The following is an 18,832-nucleotide window of genomic DNA, read 5'->3' as shown; positions in this document are numbered from 1 at the left end:
GAGCGCAGCAGAGGATAGCAAGTCGAAAGTCACGTCATTCACGTTCAAATGTCACGTTCTGCTTCGAATTTCACGTCATTCACGTCACGTCATTTACGTCCTACGTCACATGTCACGTCATTCACGTCGCGTCATTCACGTCACGTCATTCACGTTCTGCGTCGAATTTCACGTCATTTACGTCCTACGTCGAATGTCACATATCTACGTCAAATGTCACGTTCTGCGTCAAATTTCACGTCATTCACGTCCTACGTCAAATGTCACGTTCTGCGTCAAATGTCGGACGGAAAACTGAACAATGTCATATAAATGTCACGTCATACGTCAAATGTCACGTCATACGTCAAATGTCACGTTCTGTTAGGCACTATACGGAAAAGAAGAAAAATTGACAAACGAAAAGAAGAAGAAGAATTGACAGTTGGCTTCTGTGTCGTTACCGCTTTCATTTGACACCCCATACGTCAAAATCGGACCAATGACAACAAAGATGTCGAATGTCACGTTCTGTTAGGCACTATACGGAAAAGAAGAAGAATTGACAAACGAAAAGAAGAAGAAGACTTGACAGTTGGCTTCTGTGTTGCCACCGCTTTCATTTGACACCCCATACGTCAAAATCGGACCAATAGAAAAGAAGATATGACGTAATGCCCTTTTGGCACTGGCTCCATCTTTGTTTTTTGTCTTAACTTATTCGTTACCCCCTCCCCGTTCCGACGAGCCCTCTTACGTCAAAATCGGACCAATAACAACAAAGATGTCGAATGTCACGTTCTGTTAGGCACTATACGGAAAAGAAGAAGAATTGACAAACGAAAAGAAGAAGAAGACTTGACAGTTGGCTTCTGTGTTGCCACCGCTTTCATTTGACACCCCATACGTCAAAATCGGACCAATAGAAAAGAAGATATGACGTAATGCCCTTTTGGCACTGGCGCCATCTTTGTTTTTTTGTCTCAACTTATTCGTTACCCCCTCCCCGTTCCGACGAGCCCTCTTACGTTAAAATCGGACCAATAGAAACGAAGATATGACGTAATGCCCTTTTGGCATATTCCGATGCGCACGCCACATACTGCGTTCAACCCCCTTTTTCATCCTCTTTCCAACGATACGTCACACGTCATCCTACGTTAAGCCGTCTGGCATTTATTAATATTTAAGGGTTGCGATTTAGGGGATGTGCCAGAACATACCGCTCCCTTATTCAAAAAGAGAAATAACTCAAAATTTGCATTTATTGAGTTTTCATCATAAAGTGAAATAACTATGCAAGGAGAATATTTGAATTCAACAGTTGAGTCATTACGACGAAAAATGAAAGAGATAGATGACACTGTTTCTCTTTTTTACTAAAAGGCGGGAAACAATTGATACCGGTAAAGTGGTCAAATTTAGTAATGAGTCGAGGTTGCGAAGGATAAGAGCTGTGCAGTTAGTTAAAAAAGTGAAGTAACTTGAAATCATTTGGTGTTATACTATCAGGTAAATATTTTATATACGTTTATTTCTTCCAAAAGTGCATTAATTTAGAGTTGTTTCACTTTATTGGAAAATTCGACATTGTTTTTTCCGCTAACATTGTGACTTATTACAGTTTAGTATAAATGACGTCAGAGTATTATGAAAAACTTTTTAAGTTAATGCATTTTTTGATTAAAATATTCAACCAAATCATGAGTGATTAATTATTGCTTCAGTATTATATTATTAAGATATCAGGAAAATGGTAATTTTTTGTGTTATTTCTGTTTAGTGATTTTATATAGATAAAATTTAAGTTTAACCTCATGCCTAACAATAGTAATTATTGTTATTATACATTATTTCATAATTTAAACTCAAAACTAATTACTATGAATAAGGGATTATTTAATATTTTTGATTAGGTATAGCTATAAAACATAATTTTAAGCGGTATTATCATTTTTAGACTTAAGATGTCTTCGAGGGCACAAAAAATACTCGGCTTAGTTGTTGCAAACCCAGTACTGGATTCTAAAAATATTGCATCAGATAATAATTCAACTGAGAAATCTAACCATGAGGTGAGTATTTAAAATCCTTAAATTATATTTAACTGAGCATTGATCATAATTCCTATTTTGATTTCAGTTATTAAGTAAAAATAGTTTCGCCGTTGAACTCCAGAAGGATGTTAACATGGAGGTTAAAATGGTAACGGAATCAGTGGATAACTTCGATAAATCAGTTGGAGTAGCTGTAATAGTAAGTACTTGAAGCTTAATTACAAATAAGTGGCTAAATAATTAAATTTAAAAGTTACTCTATTATTTAGTGATTGGCAGAATTAAATACTTTCAAGGATCGAGAACTCAGTACTAGAGAATTTCTAAGAATTGAGAACTGTATTCATTTTTAAAGTTGATTTAAAAAATAAATACTGTTTTAAATCCCATTCATTGTCAATTCCTGATTTGTTTAATGTTTATATTCGTTAATGGCTCTCAGACTTACTGAAATATGTTTATACAGAAATGTGATAGGTCTAATTGGTAGTTTTGATGATCTAAGAAGCAGGAAGAATGCTATTAAAAAATCCCATTAAAAATAAAGTATCAATTCTGCAGTCACATTGTCATCCGAAATACTCATTACGATAGTTTATTGTATTTATTATTATTTGACCTCCAAAAATATTTGTTTATACAGTCGAACCCGCTTATTAGAATCAGTGCCGGATTTAGGGTACTTGCGGCCCTAGGCCAAATTACCCTGAGCGGCCCTGATAACTTCACGATTATGTAATTAAAGCATAAAGCACACGCATTTTACAAAACGCTGCGGCCCCCTTTTGCTTGCGGCCCTAGGCCGCGGGCTAGTCGGCCTAGTGGTAAATCCGGCACTGATTAGAATACCGATTATAGGAATATCCCGGTTTAAGGCATAGAAATTTGAGGTACCGAAACGTTTCTACTATTTAGCCACAAATGATCAGTTATTAGAATATCTCGGTTATAAGAATAATTTTGCTTGGTACGAAGGCTATTCCTTTAAGAGGGTTCGATTGTATATCTAACTTCTCCACCTATATTGTCAGACAAAATCTGCGTTTAAGATAGCTGCTGATATTGAATTACGGACACTCAGATCGAGTACAAGTACATTAATAATTATTAATAAACTAACAGCGGCGTCGTCAACTAATATTCCAATACTTTGGTTTAAGCTCTCGAGATATCTCAGCTCTTTCAGGAATCGAATGCTCGTCAATTTTTGGTATTCGAGCACCCCATCAATATTATTATTAGTGTTTTAATCCCAAGACCTTAAATCATAATAATTATGCTGTTTAATTACAGAAATCTCAGTTTGCAAACATACAACCCTTAGTACCTTATGATGACACTGACGATAGTTTATCTGACAATGAAGATGTTGTTACTGGATGCTTAACTACGGAGGAAGGGCGTCGACGTCGTCTTGTTCATTCTTCATCAAGTAGTTCATCATCATCAACTTCATCTTCAGACTCATCCGATAGTTCATCTTCGGGCTCTTCCGATAGTTCGCCATCATCAAAAGAACCGCTAACCCAAAGAAACCCACTAACCGATATTACCAGAAACGTGACTGTTAATGAACAGGACACCGATGGTGTTGTAAGTTATTATCGTCCCAGGGAGTTAAAAAGGTTTCAAAATTATTACACTTCTCCTCTATGTACTGATGAAAGCGATGCTGACTTAAGCGATGCAGATCCAACATTCATCAACATTGAACCTAAAAGAAAGAGAAACTACTTTTTTGAAAAATTGAGACCTTCTTCCACCAGTTCTGCAGATTCTAGTCATTCTTCTTCGATTCCAAAAAAGGGACGCAAACGAACTAAAAACCCTTCCCAATGGAAACAGAATAAAATTAAGCGCAAGCGTAATACAGGAAAATCGTATGTATCTACTTCGAAAACAAAGAAGACTATTCCAGCCAGGTGCCTTAAAGAACCATGCACAGAAAAATGTAGACTTAAATGCACTACAAAGATTAATATGGAGTGTAGATACGAACTGTTTAAGAAGTTTTGGGATTTAGGTGATTTAGGTAAACAAAGAGCATACATAAGTTCCAGTATGATCGACATTCAGCCTAAATACAAATATAGCAATGCTCAGAAGCCCAGGCACAATAACAAAGCATTTCATTTTATAGTGAATAATAAGACGATTAGAGTTTGTAAAACTTTTTACAAGGCTACGTTGAACATCTCTGGTAGGATGATATTTACGGTACAGAATAAAATGAACAACAACGATTTTTCGCAAACTGATTTGAGAGGCAGACATGATAGTCATAGAAAAATTAGTCCAGAATTACGATCTGCAATCATGGAGCACATTCAATCTATCCCTAAAATTGAATCTCACTACCTTCGAGCATCTACAACAAAGGAATATATTGATGGCAGCAAAAATATAAAAGATTTGTTCAACGATTTTAAGCTCAAACAAAAACATGACAATAGAGACGCAGGTACTTATAGTATATATTATAAACTGTTTACAACGGAATTTAATCTCTCATTTTTTCAACCAAAAAAAGATCAATGTGATCTATGCACCTCGTATAATAATTCTACTGCTGACCAAAAGAAGGACCTTGAAGAAAAATACCAAACACATTTAGAAGAGAAAAACTATAGTAGGATTGAGAAGTTTAATGATCGCAGCAAAATAAACAAAAACATCAAAGTAGTTGTGTTTGATTTAGAAGCGGTGTTACAATGCCCAAGAGGTAACTCTTCTTCCTTTTATTATAAGTCTAAGTTGAATTGCTACAATTTAACTTTGACTGAATTGGCATCACAGGAATTTAATGTAGCCTACAAAAATGTACATTGCTATTTTTGGTCAGAGAGTGAGGCTAAACGTGGAGCTATAGAGATCGGATCATGTGTATGGGCATATCTGAAAGCTATAACTGAAGAAGATGATGATGAAAAGGAAGTAATTTTTTATTCTGACAATTGCTGTGGCCAGAACAAAAACAAGTATATCACATCTCTATATCTTTATTGTGTGCAAACGTTAAATATAAAAAGCATAACACATAAATATTTAATAAGGGGCCACACCCAGAATGAGGCCGATAGTGTCCATAGCCTAATTGAAAAGGAAATTAAAAAGAATTTAAAATCTGGACCAATATACACACCAGACCAATATATTACTTTAATCAAGAATGCCAAAAAATCTCCACCTCCGTTAATTGTTCATGAACTGAATTTTGAATCATTTCACGATTTAAAATTATTGCAAGAAGAATGGGGATATAATTATTCAAATAATACAGAGGGACATACTGTTAATTGGAATGAGATTAAAGTTTTGAAAATTACTAAAGAGAATCCTTTTTCTGTTTATTATAAATCATCATATAAAGATGAAAATTACCGGGAAGTGAATGTTAGAAATAAACGAAAGAAAATGAAACAAATTACAGATATAGAACTTCAAGCAGCCTATTCCGATAAACAAGAAATAAGTGAAAATAAGAAAAAAGACTTAAAAGAATTAATTTCAAAAGGATTGATTCCTTCTTTTTATGCAGGCTTTTATAATTCTATATTTTAATTTTTTAAGTTAATAAAATGTTCAATGAAAATACTTTTTTGGTTTAATTCTTATATAATATTTACGAATGTGTAACATTATTATAACTTTAAGGTTTTACTTTGTTTTGATTTTGTATACTCCAATGTAACAATTTTTCTATAATAATTACAGATTAAAAAGCACATCTTTTTATTTAAAATATCCTATTTTATTTGTAAACAAAGATTATTTCAATCGTTTATTATTAATAATACCGCAATAAGTCTAAATATTTTACCTACTTGCTACGTGACTTTAATATAAAACTGCAATATTTAAAATTGTTACGACTGTGTTTAAATTATGATATCATATTTTTCATCAAAGAGTGAAATAAATACAAACTTTTTTTATAAAATTAATTTAAACGTATTTCCTTTTAAAAATCTGATAATGTGGAACCACAATATAATACTAAACTGATTACACTACCCAATCCTACTTTTGAAATTAATCTAAACCATTTATATATTTTTTTATAAGAAAATTAAGTTGCCTATAAAAAAATGTCAAACTTTAAATGCGTTTTCCCACAAAATTGAAATTTTGAGTTATTTCTTTTTCTGAATAAAGGTGCGATACATAGGTTATCTACTGTAAACATTACTAGAATGTCATTCTACTTGAAAATGTCATCATTAATTTACAGAGATGGCTTTTGAATGTTCTTGGATAACTGTTATTTTTATAATTGTCTTCTTCTTCTTCCTTCTTGTATGTAGGCTTTAAAGCCTGTTTCTTCTTCAATATTATCCTCCTAAATTGTTTAGGTTATCGCACCACCTTTTTCTTGGTCTGCCAATACTTCTTCGTCCATTTGGTGACTTATCTCGTGCTATTCGTACTATCCTATCCTCTGCCATTCTACTAATGTGTTCGTTCCACTCCTGTTTCCGTTTTGTCACCCATCCATTTATGTCTTCTATATTGCATGATCTTCTTATGTTTTCGCTCCTCTCCCTATCCAACAGACTTTTCCCTGATATTCGTCGGAGTATTTTCATCTCTGTTGTTTCTAGTAGTCGTCTCGTTTTAGATGTGTCAGGCCTTGTCTCCGCCGTGTATGTTAATATAGGTCTAATTGCTGCTTTATAGATTCTTGCTTTTGTGTCTTGTCTTAAGTGTTTGTTCTTCCAGATTGTGTCATTAAGAGATCCCGCCGCTTTACTTGCTTTTAAGCTTTGTTGTCGTACTTCCTCTTCAACATCTCCGTAACTGGTTATATCAATTCCCAGATATCTAAACCTTGCTTCCTGCTTTATTATTTTCCCATCAATTTCGATTTTACATCGTAGTGGGTATTTAGATGTTGTCATACATTTGGTTTTTTTCAGTGATTTTTATAATTGCAAATTATTAATTCAGTTAATAAATGTGATAATTTTTTCATTAACTATGTATTCAGTGATTGTAATAATTTATTTGTGCAACAAAAACTAATACTGAATCAAGAAAAGAGGAAAAGTGTTAAAGTGATTTCTTAATAATATATTGTTATGGAACGCTTACAATTTTGAACATCTTTAACAACAAAATACTTGGATCACAGAATATATTATCCTGATGTATTCTCTGCTTGGATCTTCCACAAATAATACACAATAAATAACTTTTTATTAAGTTCACGTCTTAAATCAATTATTTATCAAATACACTATATATCAATAATATATAATCAATAACTCAAAATATTCCCGATGCAATGTCAAATATTTAAAATTGTCACTGATTGTCATTGTCTGACTGACAATATACGCTGACAATATTATATTCGGCTGAGTGCGTTGTAAGACAAAGATAGATTTGGGTAATATTACCACGGCATTGTGTTCATTTTTTTTCGAATCCTGAAAGAACTAATAAATATTTTTGAAAAATTTAAATGCAGAATGAAAAACTAAATTATTACCGAGGGCCGAAAGTCCCTTAAAATAAATAAAAAGTTTATTTTAAATGAGATATTTCAAATTAAAAATCACACTAAATTTTCTCTTAGTTTTTCACCCTTGTAACTTATTAAAATAAACATTATAGAAGTTCTCAGGGACTTTCGGCCCTCGCTAATAACGTAATATTTCATTCTGCGTTTAAATTTTTCAAAAATACTTATTAGTTTTCTCAGGATTCGAAAAAAATGAATCCCCATTTGAATAGCATTGCAGCCAAAAATACGTACCTATCCTCTTAACGTAAACCGAGCATCTGAATCCAATAATTTTAGAAGGCTGTACCTTCAGAATAATAGTTTTCAGACCTGGGTTCCATAGACTTTTTTAATCTGCGCATGAGAACGACTACTATCTTTGACCAAACTTTCGTTATATTTGACTGGGACCACTTTTCCATAGAGTGTAGATGGGTCTAATTTTATAGATGGCCATTCTTAACAAAATTTATTATGCATTATATCCTATAATTCCTTAGAAGATAAAGAAATAAAGATTTCTCCTTCTATTCACTAAAAAATCTATGAAAATAAAAAACAAAAGCCCTCATTGATTTTATGAAGTTATTATCCCTAGGACGTCTAATAAAAAATCTGTGTGATTAAACTTCTACAGTATTATACACACACCGGCAAAATTAGCCGAACACCTTAAAAATGGGACATGTTTGATGTCTCAAATTTCCTAAATCAGTGGTCCGATTTGAGTGATTCTTTTAGTACAGCATTTCCCAACCGGTGGGTCGCGGGCAGATTTCAGGTGGGTTGCGGCGTGGCTCTTATAGTAGTTGAGTGGCGTACAGAGTACAGAATAGCGTATCATCAAATTTGAGGGATGGGTCGCGGATATTAAAAAACATCAGAAAGTTGGTCGCCAGACATAAAAGGTTGGGAATCACTGTTTTAGTACGTTATAGCCTTATTATTTAAGAATATCGTTGCGATAATATTGTTGCTAGACAGGTAAATATCATTTTATACCGGGTGTACCAATCAAACTGTGTTTTTTTTCTTAAAGTTTGGAACACCCTGTGGAATATTGTAGCATATGTAAAATATTAAAATTAAAACTCGATTGTAGGGTTAGGCTTTCTTAAAATTTTGCTTTTCGATTCATTTAATTATGTGGGATAATAAAAAGTTATGTGCGTTAAAATCTATCCATGTTTTTCATTAATAAATCCTCATAGTAGGGGAAGAAAGTATGCTCAATTTTCATTTCTTCTTCTTAAAGTTCCCTCTCCTATCGGAGGTTGGATATCATAATGGCTATGGTCACTTTGTTGGCTGCTGCTCTGAATAGTTGTAGTTTGCAGTTACTCGAGCGTTATGGGGACCTATTGGATTGTGAAGAGTATGTGCTAAAACCAGAAAAAGGTTAAGTTAAGTTTTCCATATAATGGGGGACTTCTCATTTTTTAATTTAATTTTTCATTTGAAACAATCGTTTTTTCCGATTATAGCGCGATCTATCCATAATTCGAAAAAATGTGTCGAATAAAAGTTGCTTATTTTTAAGTAAAGAATCCAAACCTGCAATAAAAATTGGGGGCTCCTATTTAAGATTTTAAATTAAATCCCCCACCCCCACCTTCGTGGGCGCTGGTGTTTGGTGCCATTCGATAGATTTTTCAAAAATATTGAATACGTGTATTTTTCAATTTTTTCGATCTGATGTTCATTTTTCGCCGATGTTCTATACAAAATTTATAAAAAAAACATGCAAAAATAAATACTGAATATTACATACTTGATCCAAATGCATGTGCTCTCAGCGTTTGACATTAAAACCCCCCTCGAAGCTAGTTCAGCTGAAATCCACGGGAGGTCGTCATTGTGACATCGCTTGGTAATTTATTTATTTAATACATCTATTGAATTACTTTAGGCTTGTTTATTAAACTAAGCAGATAATGATGGAAGGGGAGCCCAAGCGGGGATTTTTGCAGTTACTCGAGCGCGTCAGATTATCACATGGGGAGAAACCTTGTACCCTGTCCTGTAAATGTACCTATACAATATTATTGGTTCTTAACACCGGGGAATTCATTAAGGGGGGCCAAAAAAAATATCTATTCTTATAAAAACTCGAAATCGTTAGATTAAGACAAGGTAAGTTAAGTACATGCAAAATAGTGTATATTTCAAAAATCTGACGATTTGAGCGGGGCGTAAGAATATTCGTCAGAATTAAACGTCAGATCGAAAAACTAAAAAATACGTGTTCGATATTTTTCAAAAAATCTATCGAATAATACTAAACACGTCACCCCACGGAGAGGGATGGGGGGTAAATTAAAAATTTTATATAAGATATTTCGCGAAATGAGCATCAGATCGTAAAACTGCCAAATACACGTATTCAATATTTTTCAAAAATCTATCGAATGGCACCAAACACGAACCCCCACGGAGGTGTGGTGGGGGGTTATTTTAAAATCTTAAGTAGCAGCCCCCAATTTTTATTGCAGATTTGGATTCTTGACGTAAAAATAAGCAACTTTTATTCGAAACATTTTTTTCAATTATGGATAGATGGCGCTATAATCGGAAAAAACGATGAGTGGAAATGGAAAATTAAATAAAAAATGGAGAGTCCCACACTTTATGGAAAACTTAACTTAACTTTTTTTAGTTTTAGCACCCACTCTTCTCAATACAATAGCTCCCCATAACGCTCGAGTAACTGCAAATTTAGCATACTTTCCTCCTTTACTGGAAGGTTTTATTGATGAAAAACATGGCTAGTTTCTAAAGCCAAAAACTTTTTTATTTTCCAACATAAGAACATAAGTCCAAAAAGAGAATGTTAAGAAAGCCTAAGGCTATAATCGAATTTTAATTTCAATATTTTATGTAGGCTAGAATATTCCACAGGGTGTTCCGAACTTTAAGAAAAAAACCCAGTGTGATTGTCACACCCGGTATAAAATGACATTTACCTGTCTAGCAACAATATTATTACACCGATATTTTTAAATAATAAGGCTATAACATACTAAAATAATCACTAAAATCGGATAACAGGTTTAGGAAATTCGAGACATAAACCATGTCCCATTTTTAAGGTGTTCGGCTAATTTTGCCGGTGTTTGTAGTTTATTTCCTTTTTTAAGTAAGTTGCTTATTATTTACCTACTTGTACATTTAATTAAAAAGTAAATAGGGCTCAACAAGCTTAATCTTTGTTTGCTTTGCTAAAGCACCCATATAAGGGCAATACTGTCATTCACATATCTCTCTTGCGAACGTTTTTCCTAAATTATTTACGAATTCAAGAGTGAAACCATTTTGTTTTCCATTAATGTCGCCTTTTTTGTCAGCATTTCTTTTTGTCCTAAAGACAGTAAACATTTCAAATGCTTTTCATAATCATAACTAATTAAAGCTTCAGAGAGGAGTCGCAAGATAGACTTAATTCGGCAAAAATGTGCTTTTCTCCCAGCTACAAACATTATGCTGAAAAAAAACCATGCAAGTTTTTTGTATTCCCTGCTAAACTTTCAGGGAGACTGTGAATAAATCTCATAAGGTAATAGTATATTATTAAACGAGCATGTAATGATGGCTATTACTCACTCTGATGAGTTATGACACTCGCATATTACATACGGGTAAAATACTATAGTTCTTCTACGCCCTTTTTTTTATTTTAATTACTAAAAACTGCAATTACCAACTACTAGAGATTGAAATCATAATTTACCAATATTGTTTACCAATATTACGCGGCTGAATAATTGGTTGCCTATTATTATCAAATGCTGTCTTGTGTATTGTAAAAATACAACAAGAAACAGCTAATTCAAATTCTATTCGTTTTCGAAAAATTATAAGCAATTTGTATCTACTTTCAATGTATCTAATAGGAAATGGCTATTACCAGTGGACGTATTTTATGAAGTTATAATGTACATTTATATAATTTAACTATATATAATATAATATAATAATACAAATATATATAATATGTTATAATATATTTAACACAATATTTAACTTTATAAAATTATGATATAAGTTGTAAATATGTACCAATAAAGACAAACCAAATGCTAATTTCACTGTCGCTAAAAATGATAAACTTCAAAATGCGTAATAAACAAGGTATAAACGTAAAAAATATACTAACCTATTGTTGCAGTTAAAAATCCTTTAAAAAATTTTCGAAGTTAAGTATTGATATTAATTGCAACAATTATAGTTTATTTCCTTTTTTAAGTAAGTTGTTTAGTATTTACCTACTTGGACATTTAATTAAAAAGTAAATAGGGCCCAACAGGTTTAATCTCTGTTTGTTTTACTAAAGCACCCTTATAAGTGTAATTCTGTCATTCGCCTACCTCTCTTGCGAACGTTCTTCCTAAATTATTAACGAATACAAGGGTGAACACATTTTGCTTTCAATTAATGTGACCTTTTTTTGTCAACATTTCTTTTTGTCCTAAAGACAGTAAACATTTCAAATGCTTTTCATAATCATAACTAATTCAAAAATTCAGAGAGGAGTCGCAAGATAGACTTAATTCGGCAAAAATGTGCTTTGCTTCAAGCTGTAAACATTATAGTGAACAAAAACTATGCAAGTTTTTTGTATTCCCTGCTAAACTTTCAGGAAGACAGTGGATAAATCTCATAAGGTAATAGTATATTATTAAACGAGCATGTAATGATGGCTATTATTCACTCTGATGAATTACGACACTCGCATATTACACGCGAGTAGAGTACTATACTTTTTGTAGGACCTTTTTTTTATTTTAATTATTAAAAACTGCAGTTATTAACCACTCGAGTTTGAAATCATAATTTACAACAATAAATGCTGTTTACCAATATTACGTGGCTGAATAATTGATTGCCAATTATTATCAAATGCTCTCTTACGTATTGTAAAAATACAACAAGAAATAGACAACTCAAGTTTTATTCGTTTCAGAAAAATTACCTACTTTTTGAAAAATTACCTCTTTCCGGAAAATTACCTCTTTGTACCTACTTTCAATGTATCTAATAGAAAATGGCTATTACCGGTGGACGTATTTTATGAAGTTATAATGTACATTTATATTTAACTATATGTAATGTAATATAATATTATAAATTTAAATAATATATTAGAATATATTTAACACATTACATATATTTAAAATCAATGAAAAAATGTAATATAATATAATAACATAACTATATATAATATATTATAATGTATTTAACACAATCTTTAACTTTATAAAATAATAATATAAGTTATAAATACCAATAAACACAAACCAAATGTTAATGTCACTGTCACTAAAAATGATAAACGTCAAAATGCATAATAAACAAGGTATAAACGTAAAAAATAATATTAGTGGAGTCACTGAAGATGGATATGGTCTATTACCTCCGATTTCGATCAACTTCTATCGATTTGCATGAAAATTAGTGAGTGGTTAGAGGATATCTCAAGAATCAAAGGTGACTGGGTGACAACTTGCGCTTTTACCCTGGAGGTGGATGCCACCCCTTCTCGGGGTGAAAATTATTTCATTAAAAATAACCCCATAATTAGATAGGGGGACAAATGAGGAGTTCGGTGCCGACCACCGAACTAGTAACACGCGTGCGAGCGGAGCGGAGCAGCAACAGAGAAGAGAAGCCAACAAGAAGTGGGGATAGCTCGGCTGTGGCTCTCTGAGGCGAGAAGACGACGAGGAGCCAACGGTGGAAGAAGTTGTACGACTAGCAGGAATTTTCATTCCATCACGAATGTAAGCGTGATAGCGAAATCGTGCACTTCAAAGCCTTAGGCAAGAAGGAGAGGCAAAGGCCGATCGACTGGATGTGGTGAAACTTAGGGAGTTTGATTTTATTGGATTCTCTGAGACGCCACAGCTAGAGATCGGTTAGCAGAAGAAGCAAAGCGGGCTCGACGGGAGCCCGCTACGGGATTTTTGGATTTTTACTGTGCCTCCGTAAGGGTAGACACTGCAAGGTGTAGTTCTATGGAACCTACATCGGGCAGCCCCGGCCTCTAGGTCAGTAAAAACGAGAACATCAAGAGGATCCCGTAACCAGTTCTGTCTGGGTACGTGACAACCGCGATAGGGGTAGGGAAACCAACCCTGAAGCCGAGCTGGCGTCGGGCCAGTCGGCGGAAAAAAAGGTTCGCCAAGATTAGGGATTCTCCCCCCCCAGACGATTGATCGAGCTAAGTCTCGATCACCCCTCCCTATGGCCACTCCGCCAACACATGGAGATCCACGCAAAGTGGATCTTAGCCTTTTACAGGAACAAAAAACCGATGAAAGTGAAGAGGAAACCGAAGAAGATACCGAGATGAAATCCGAGGAAGACTCAAGAGAGGAACTTGTGGAAAGAGGACTTAAGAAGTTAGACAAACTTCGCCTACAGGCAACCGAGATGAAACTAGAAATGACTAGAATGGAAAAAGAAGGAGCAGAGCGACTAACAGAGCGATTAACAGAAGACCTGAGAAGGATGAAAGACCTGCACACGAAGCAACTGAAGGAAAAGGACGAAGAAATAGCCCGACAAAAGACCGAAAGAGCGGAACTACAAGAATCGATGAGAAGGACGAAAGACCAGCTTGCGAAGCAATTGAAGGAAAAGGACGAAGAAATAGCCCGACAAAAGACCGAAAGAACGGAACTACAAGAATCGATGATGAAGATGAAGAGCCAGATGAACGAACTGACCAAAGAGCTGCGAGAAGCCCAGAAAAACCTAAAGCTAGAACGACAACAACAGGCAAAGCCCATACCGAAGCTAGAAAACAACCCAGCGACCGATAAGCCACCTCCGACTAAAAAACCGAGGGCAAAAGAAGACTTCCCACCACTGTCACGAAGACCAAACACAGATGGTGAGACGCCTGCCTTGAGGCGATCTGACGATTCAGAGACAGAGGACATGGTAACAAACGAAGAAACCACCGTGCTGCCCGAACAACAGGCAACACCTCACAGACAGCCGCCTCTAATTAAATTACAGAGCGTGAATGAGACAGGGGCTATTCTTACCATAGCCCAAAGACTAAAAGTCTATACGACTAACAAAATCTCCAGGAGCGGTAAAGAAACACTCATCCAGGCGAAAAACCTGGAAGATTACAAGAAAATGGTGAGGGTAATAGAAGAATACGCAAAGGCACACAAGGACAAAAGGCTACAATGGGTAGCCTTCCCAGTAGACGAGGATAAAAAACCCAAAGTGGTTTTAAGAGGATTGCCCTCAAATACCACCGAGGAGGAAATCCAAGAAGAGATGGAAGCAAGACACCAAATAGTCTGCCAAGCAGTTAAAAATATGACCACAAGAGTCGGCCCCAAAAGGCAGTTACCGATGTTCGTACTGACTCTGAATCGTGAGGACGTAGAAAAGGCTAAGCTGATCACCAATCTGTGCCACATGAAGATAGAGGTAGAAGACCTAAGAAAAGCGACAGAGCCAACGCAGTGCTTCAACTGCCAAAGCTTCCACCATGCGCAGAACGCGTGCCACAAACACCCCAAATGCGTGAAATGCGGAGAAGACCACCACACGAAGACGTGTAAAAGACCCAGAGAAACAAAGGCAACCTGCGCTAACTGCAAAGGAAGTCACCCCGCAAGCTACAGAGGATGCCCGAGAAGTCCAACCTGGAACAGACCACCACAACAGAGGCCACAACAACAGACCAACAGACGACAAGAGGCATACGGAGTCTCCTATGCCAATGTCACACAGGGCAAAAACCAACAAACCGCCACAGCGATCCTTCCAGACGAAGAATACCTGGTCAGACTAGTCACCAACATAGTGACCAAGGTAGTCCAGGAAGCCATCCAAGATACCAGACAGACGATCAGGTAAAACCACTATACAATTAAAAAAATCATAAAAAAGGCGTAAGCCACCAAAAAAATTACACAAAATAAAAAAACCAACATAAAATTAGAGCGTCAAGCCATTGGACGGAGCCCATTAGGACTCGGTACAATGGCTTGGAGCCCAAGCAAGCAATTTTAGTTCCCGCGGATAAGTAAATAAGAGGATAAAAGGCTTAGAGCGCTTAACGCTGGCCTAGTTTTGCATTCGATTAGGGTACCACATTGGAATCCTATTACCCAGGGTTCCATTGTGAAGAGCATTTGGCTGATAGTTGTGCCCCTATCGCGCATAAGCGTGCTATAGGGGGGAAAGGGATGGCCTGGGGCAATGGAGCGAGGTGGGGTGATCCCTGTATTTATACTCGGGCCAAAACACCTCGCCCCAATGAATTGTTACACCCGAATGTCTCTTTTTCGAAAGGGTGAACATCTCCCACAGGTCGGGTTGAATCAAATTGCTTGCTTGCGTAGGGGGACAAATTCTAAGCAAAATTTGTTATATAAAGTTATTAAAATAAATCAAAACTTTTGAGTTACATGCTAAAGATTAAAATTTTTAATTTTTCGTAAGAAAAATACATGTTTTTAACCGATTTTTCATAGATAACTCAAAAAGTATAAGTTTTACAAAAAAGTTATTATTACCAAAATTGAAGCTAATAAAAAAATAAATAAACTCCTTACTAAAAAAATCTTTTAGTATTAACTGAAAGTGAGTTCTAGGTAATTGAATGCATATTTTTTTCGGCGAATACCCAAATCTAACTATTCAAGCTTAAATTACGGGAAAATGATGCATTTTATAACATAAACTTATTAAATATTTGTAAAAGTACTTAGAAATATCTATCAAATGATATCCCGAACAAGTTAATAGTATTAAAATTTATGCTCCAAAAATTTATCAAACTTTATCTTTTAAAAATTTTCCAAAAAATGTTATCGTTTTTTTAATAACGTTAATTTTTAGGATATCAGGTACACCTAAAAACGGTTTTAAAGGTAATTCAAAAGGTTATTAAAACGCGTTGAATTTAATCTTTCAAACCCCTTACTTTTTTAAAAATCAAAGAATAAATATTCACGGTTACATGGTTCTCGCAGCAAAATTTAAGCTTTAAACGTTTCTATCTCGGTTATTTTTCACCCTACAGAAAGGGAAATAAAGGCATATTATTTGATATAGAAAAAACAAAAATTTGGTTATTTACCATTTTTTTTAATATTAAGAGGAAACAGGTCGCGACACAGGTCGCGAAAACGCGTTCCAAGATTGCGGCTGTAATTTTGAATATTTTTTCGAGATATTTGGCACACGTATTCGTAATATAATAAAGATTGGCGGTACAGAGCCCAATTTAAAAAATATTTTAATATGTGGAAATTACTCTGTAATTAAATACAATATTAAAAAAACGAGTTTATACCGCCATTAAGAAGAACAAAAAAATACACTTTCTTCAAATAAACTTTTTTATCCGATGCCTAGATTTTGTGTCATTTTGGAACTACTAAAATTTTTTATTTCGTTAGTAGTTCCAAAATGACACAAAATCTAGGCATCGGATAAAAAACTTTATTTGAAGAAAGTGTATTTTTTGTTCTTCTTAATGGCGGTACAGGCTCGTTTTTTTAATATTGTATTTAATTACAGAGTAATTTCCACATATTAATATATTTTTCAAATTGGGCTCTGTACCGCCATTCTTTATTATATTACGAACGCGTGTGCCAAATATCTCGAAAAACTATTTAACATTACAGCCGCAATCTTGGAACGCGTTTTGGCTACCTGTTGATCGCTACTGTATCACCTTAAGTATTTTTATAGCTATTATCAAAAGAAAATGAAAATGACGATAATTTTAAAAATTCTGATTTTTTTAAATTATATCTTTTTTTCAAAAATATGCATCCTAAGCCGGTGAAAATTGTTAAAATCATTACCTATGCTAATACAAAGACATTTTGTAAGGATTACTATAAATTTTAATTTAGGTGGAAATGGTGTATGTTTTATTTTTTAATTTTTTCCTAAAAAATTCGAAAGGGTTCTCTTAGTTTCATCATAACTGGCTTAATTTTGATGCAATTAACTTCTTCTGGAGCTCATTTGTTAGGTATTCTGAAGTACTTTGATAAGTGTTTAACAGGTATATTTTATAAAATGCATCGTTTTCCCGTTAGAATACTTAGATTTGAGTACTCATCGGAAAAAATATACATGCAATTACCTATAACTCACTTTGAATTAACATTAGTTTAGTACTTTGAGTAAATAGTGTACTCATTTTTTATTTTCTTGAATTTTGGTTATAATAACTTTTTTGTAAAAGCTAATAGTTTTTGAGTTATACGTGAAAAACAGCTTCTAGCCTTGCATTTTTTTTACGAAAAAATAAAATTTTTGATCTTTAATAACTCAAAAAGTATTGATTTATGTTAATAAGTTAATATATCAAACTTTACTTAGATTTTGCCCCTCTATCGATTTGTGGTATTATTTTTAATAAAATAATTTTCACCCCAGAAAATGGGTGGCATCCACCCTCAGGTTAAAAGCGCAAGTAGGCATCATGCACCTTTGTTCCTTGAGTTATCCTCTAACTGCTCACCAATTTCCATGAAAATCGATGGAGGTTCAACGAAATGAAATCGGAGGTGAAAACCTTCAGTGACCGCACTATACAGGGTGAGGCAGATAAAGGGCCTATTAGAAATATCTCGAGAACTAAAGGTAAGAGAATCATGAAAATTTGAATACAGGGATTTTGAGGTATGAACTATTTAATGAAAATATTTTGGGCTCTTTGCTGCTTCCGGTTATACCGGAAGTTGATTGTAACTTCGTTTTTTCAAATGGGACACCCTGTATATTTTTACATTTTTGGATTCTGCTCGATGTCTTCTTTCTTAAATATGAGGTTTTGTAATATTATACAGGGTAGTTTAAAAGATAATTACGGTTTTTTATAAATTTTGTAGCAAACTTCACACCCTGTAGACTTGTACTGATTTGATATCAAAAACTCCATTTAATTTCAGGTGATTTTTAATATAGTCTATTATTATTAAAAATTAATAATGTAGCGAAATGTTTCATTTTAATATACAGGGTTGGTCGAAACTCGGAATGAGTATTATCTGAGTTTTCTTAAATGGAACACCCTGTATTTTAGTATTGTAATGAAATGATATTTTACAGTACTTTTTTATTTCTTAAGCATTCCCTATACCTAACTGCTTTAATTTGTATGTTATTCGTAGCTCTTTAGGCCTAACATTAATTGCAACAAAAATTACGTGAAATTTTATTAGGTTTGCCGTGAAAATATTCAATCACAAATAATTTTTCGAAAAATAAACACATATTAATCTCGACTGACCCTTAA

General features: G+C 34.1%; 1 protein-coding gene across 2 annotated transcripts; it reads left to right on the top strand.

Annotated features, from left to right (window-relative positions):
- Nucleotides 1-1,208: 1,208 nt before the first annotated feature.
- Nucleotides 1,209-6,196, top strand: LOC126885243 (uncharacterized). 2 transcript variants are annotated; one of them, XM_050651729.1, is made up of 4 exons: nucleotides 1,209-1,491; nucleotides 1,940-2,054; nucleotides 2,122-2,235; nucleotides 3,330-6,196. In XM_050651729.1, the coding sequence occupies exons 2-4, from the start codon at nucleotides 1,947-1,949 to the stop codon at nucleotides 5,595-5,597; spliced, it is 2,490 nt and encodes an 829-aa protein (XP_050507686.1). In that variant the 5' UTR covers nucleotides 1,209-1,491; nucleotides 1,940-1,946; the 3' UTR covers nucleotides 5,598-6,196. The 2 variants fall into 2 exon arrangements, with proteins under 2 accessions (XP_050507686.1, XP_050507685.1); XM_050651728.1 differs by having other exon boundaries at nucleotides 1,209-2,054.
- Nucleotides 6,197-18,832: the final 12,636 nt, after the last annotated feature.

This window comes from Diabrotica virgifera, chromosome 5 (assembly GCF_917563875.1).
Source record: "Diabrotica virgifera virgifera chromosome 5, PGI_DIABVI_V3a".
NCBI classification, from domain to species: domain Eukaryota; kingdom Metazoa; phylum Arthropoda; class Insecta; order Coleoptera; family Chrysomelidae; genus Diabrotica; species Diabrotica virgifera.
This window is presented reverse-complemented; position numbering and strand designations above follow the sequence as displayed.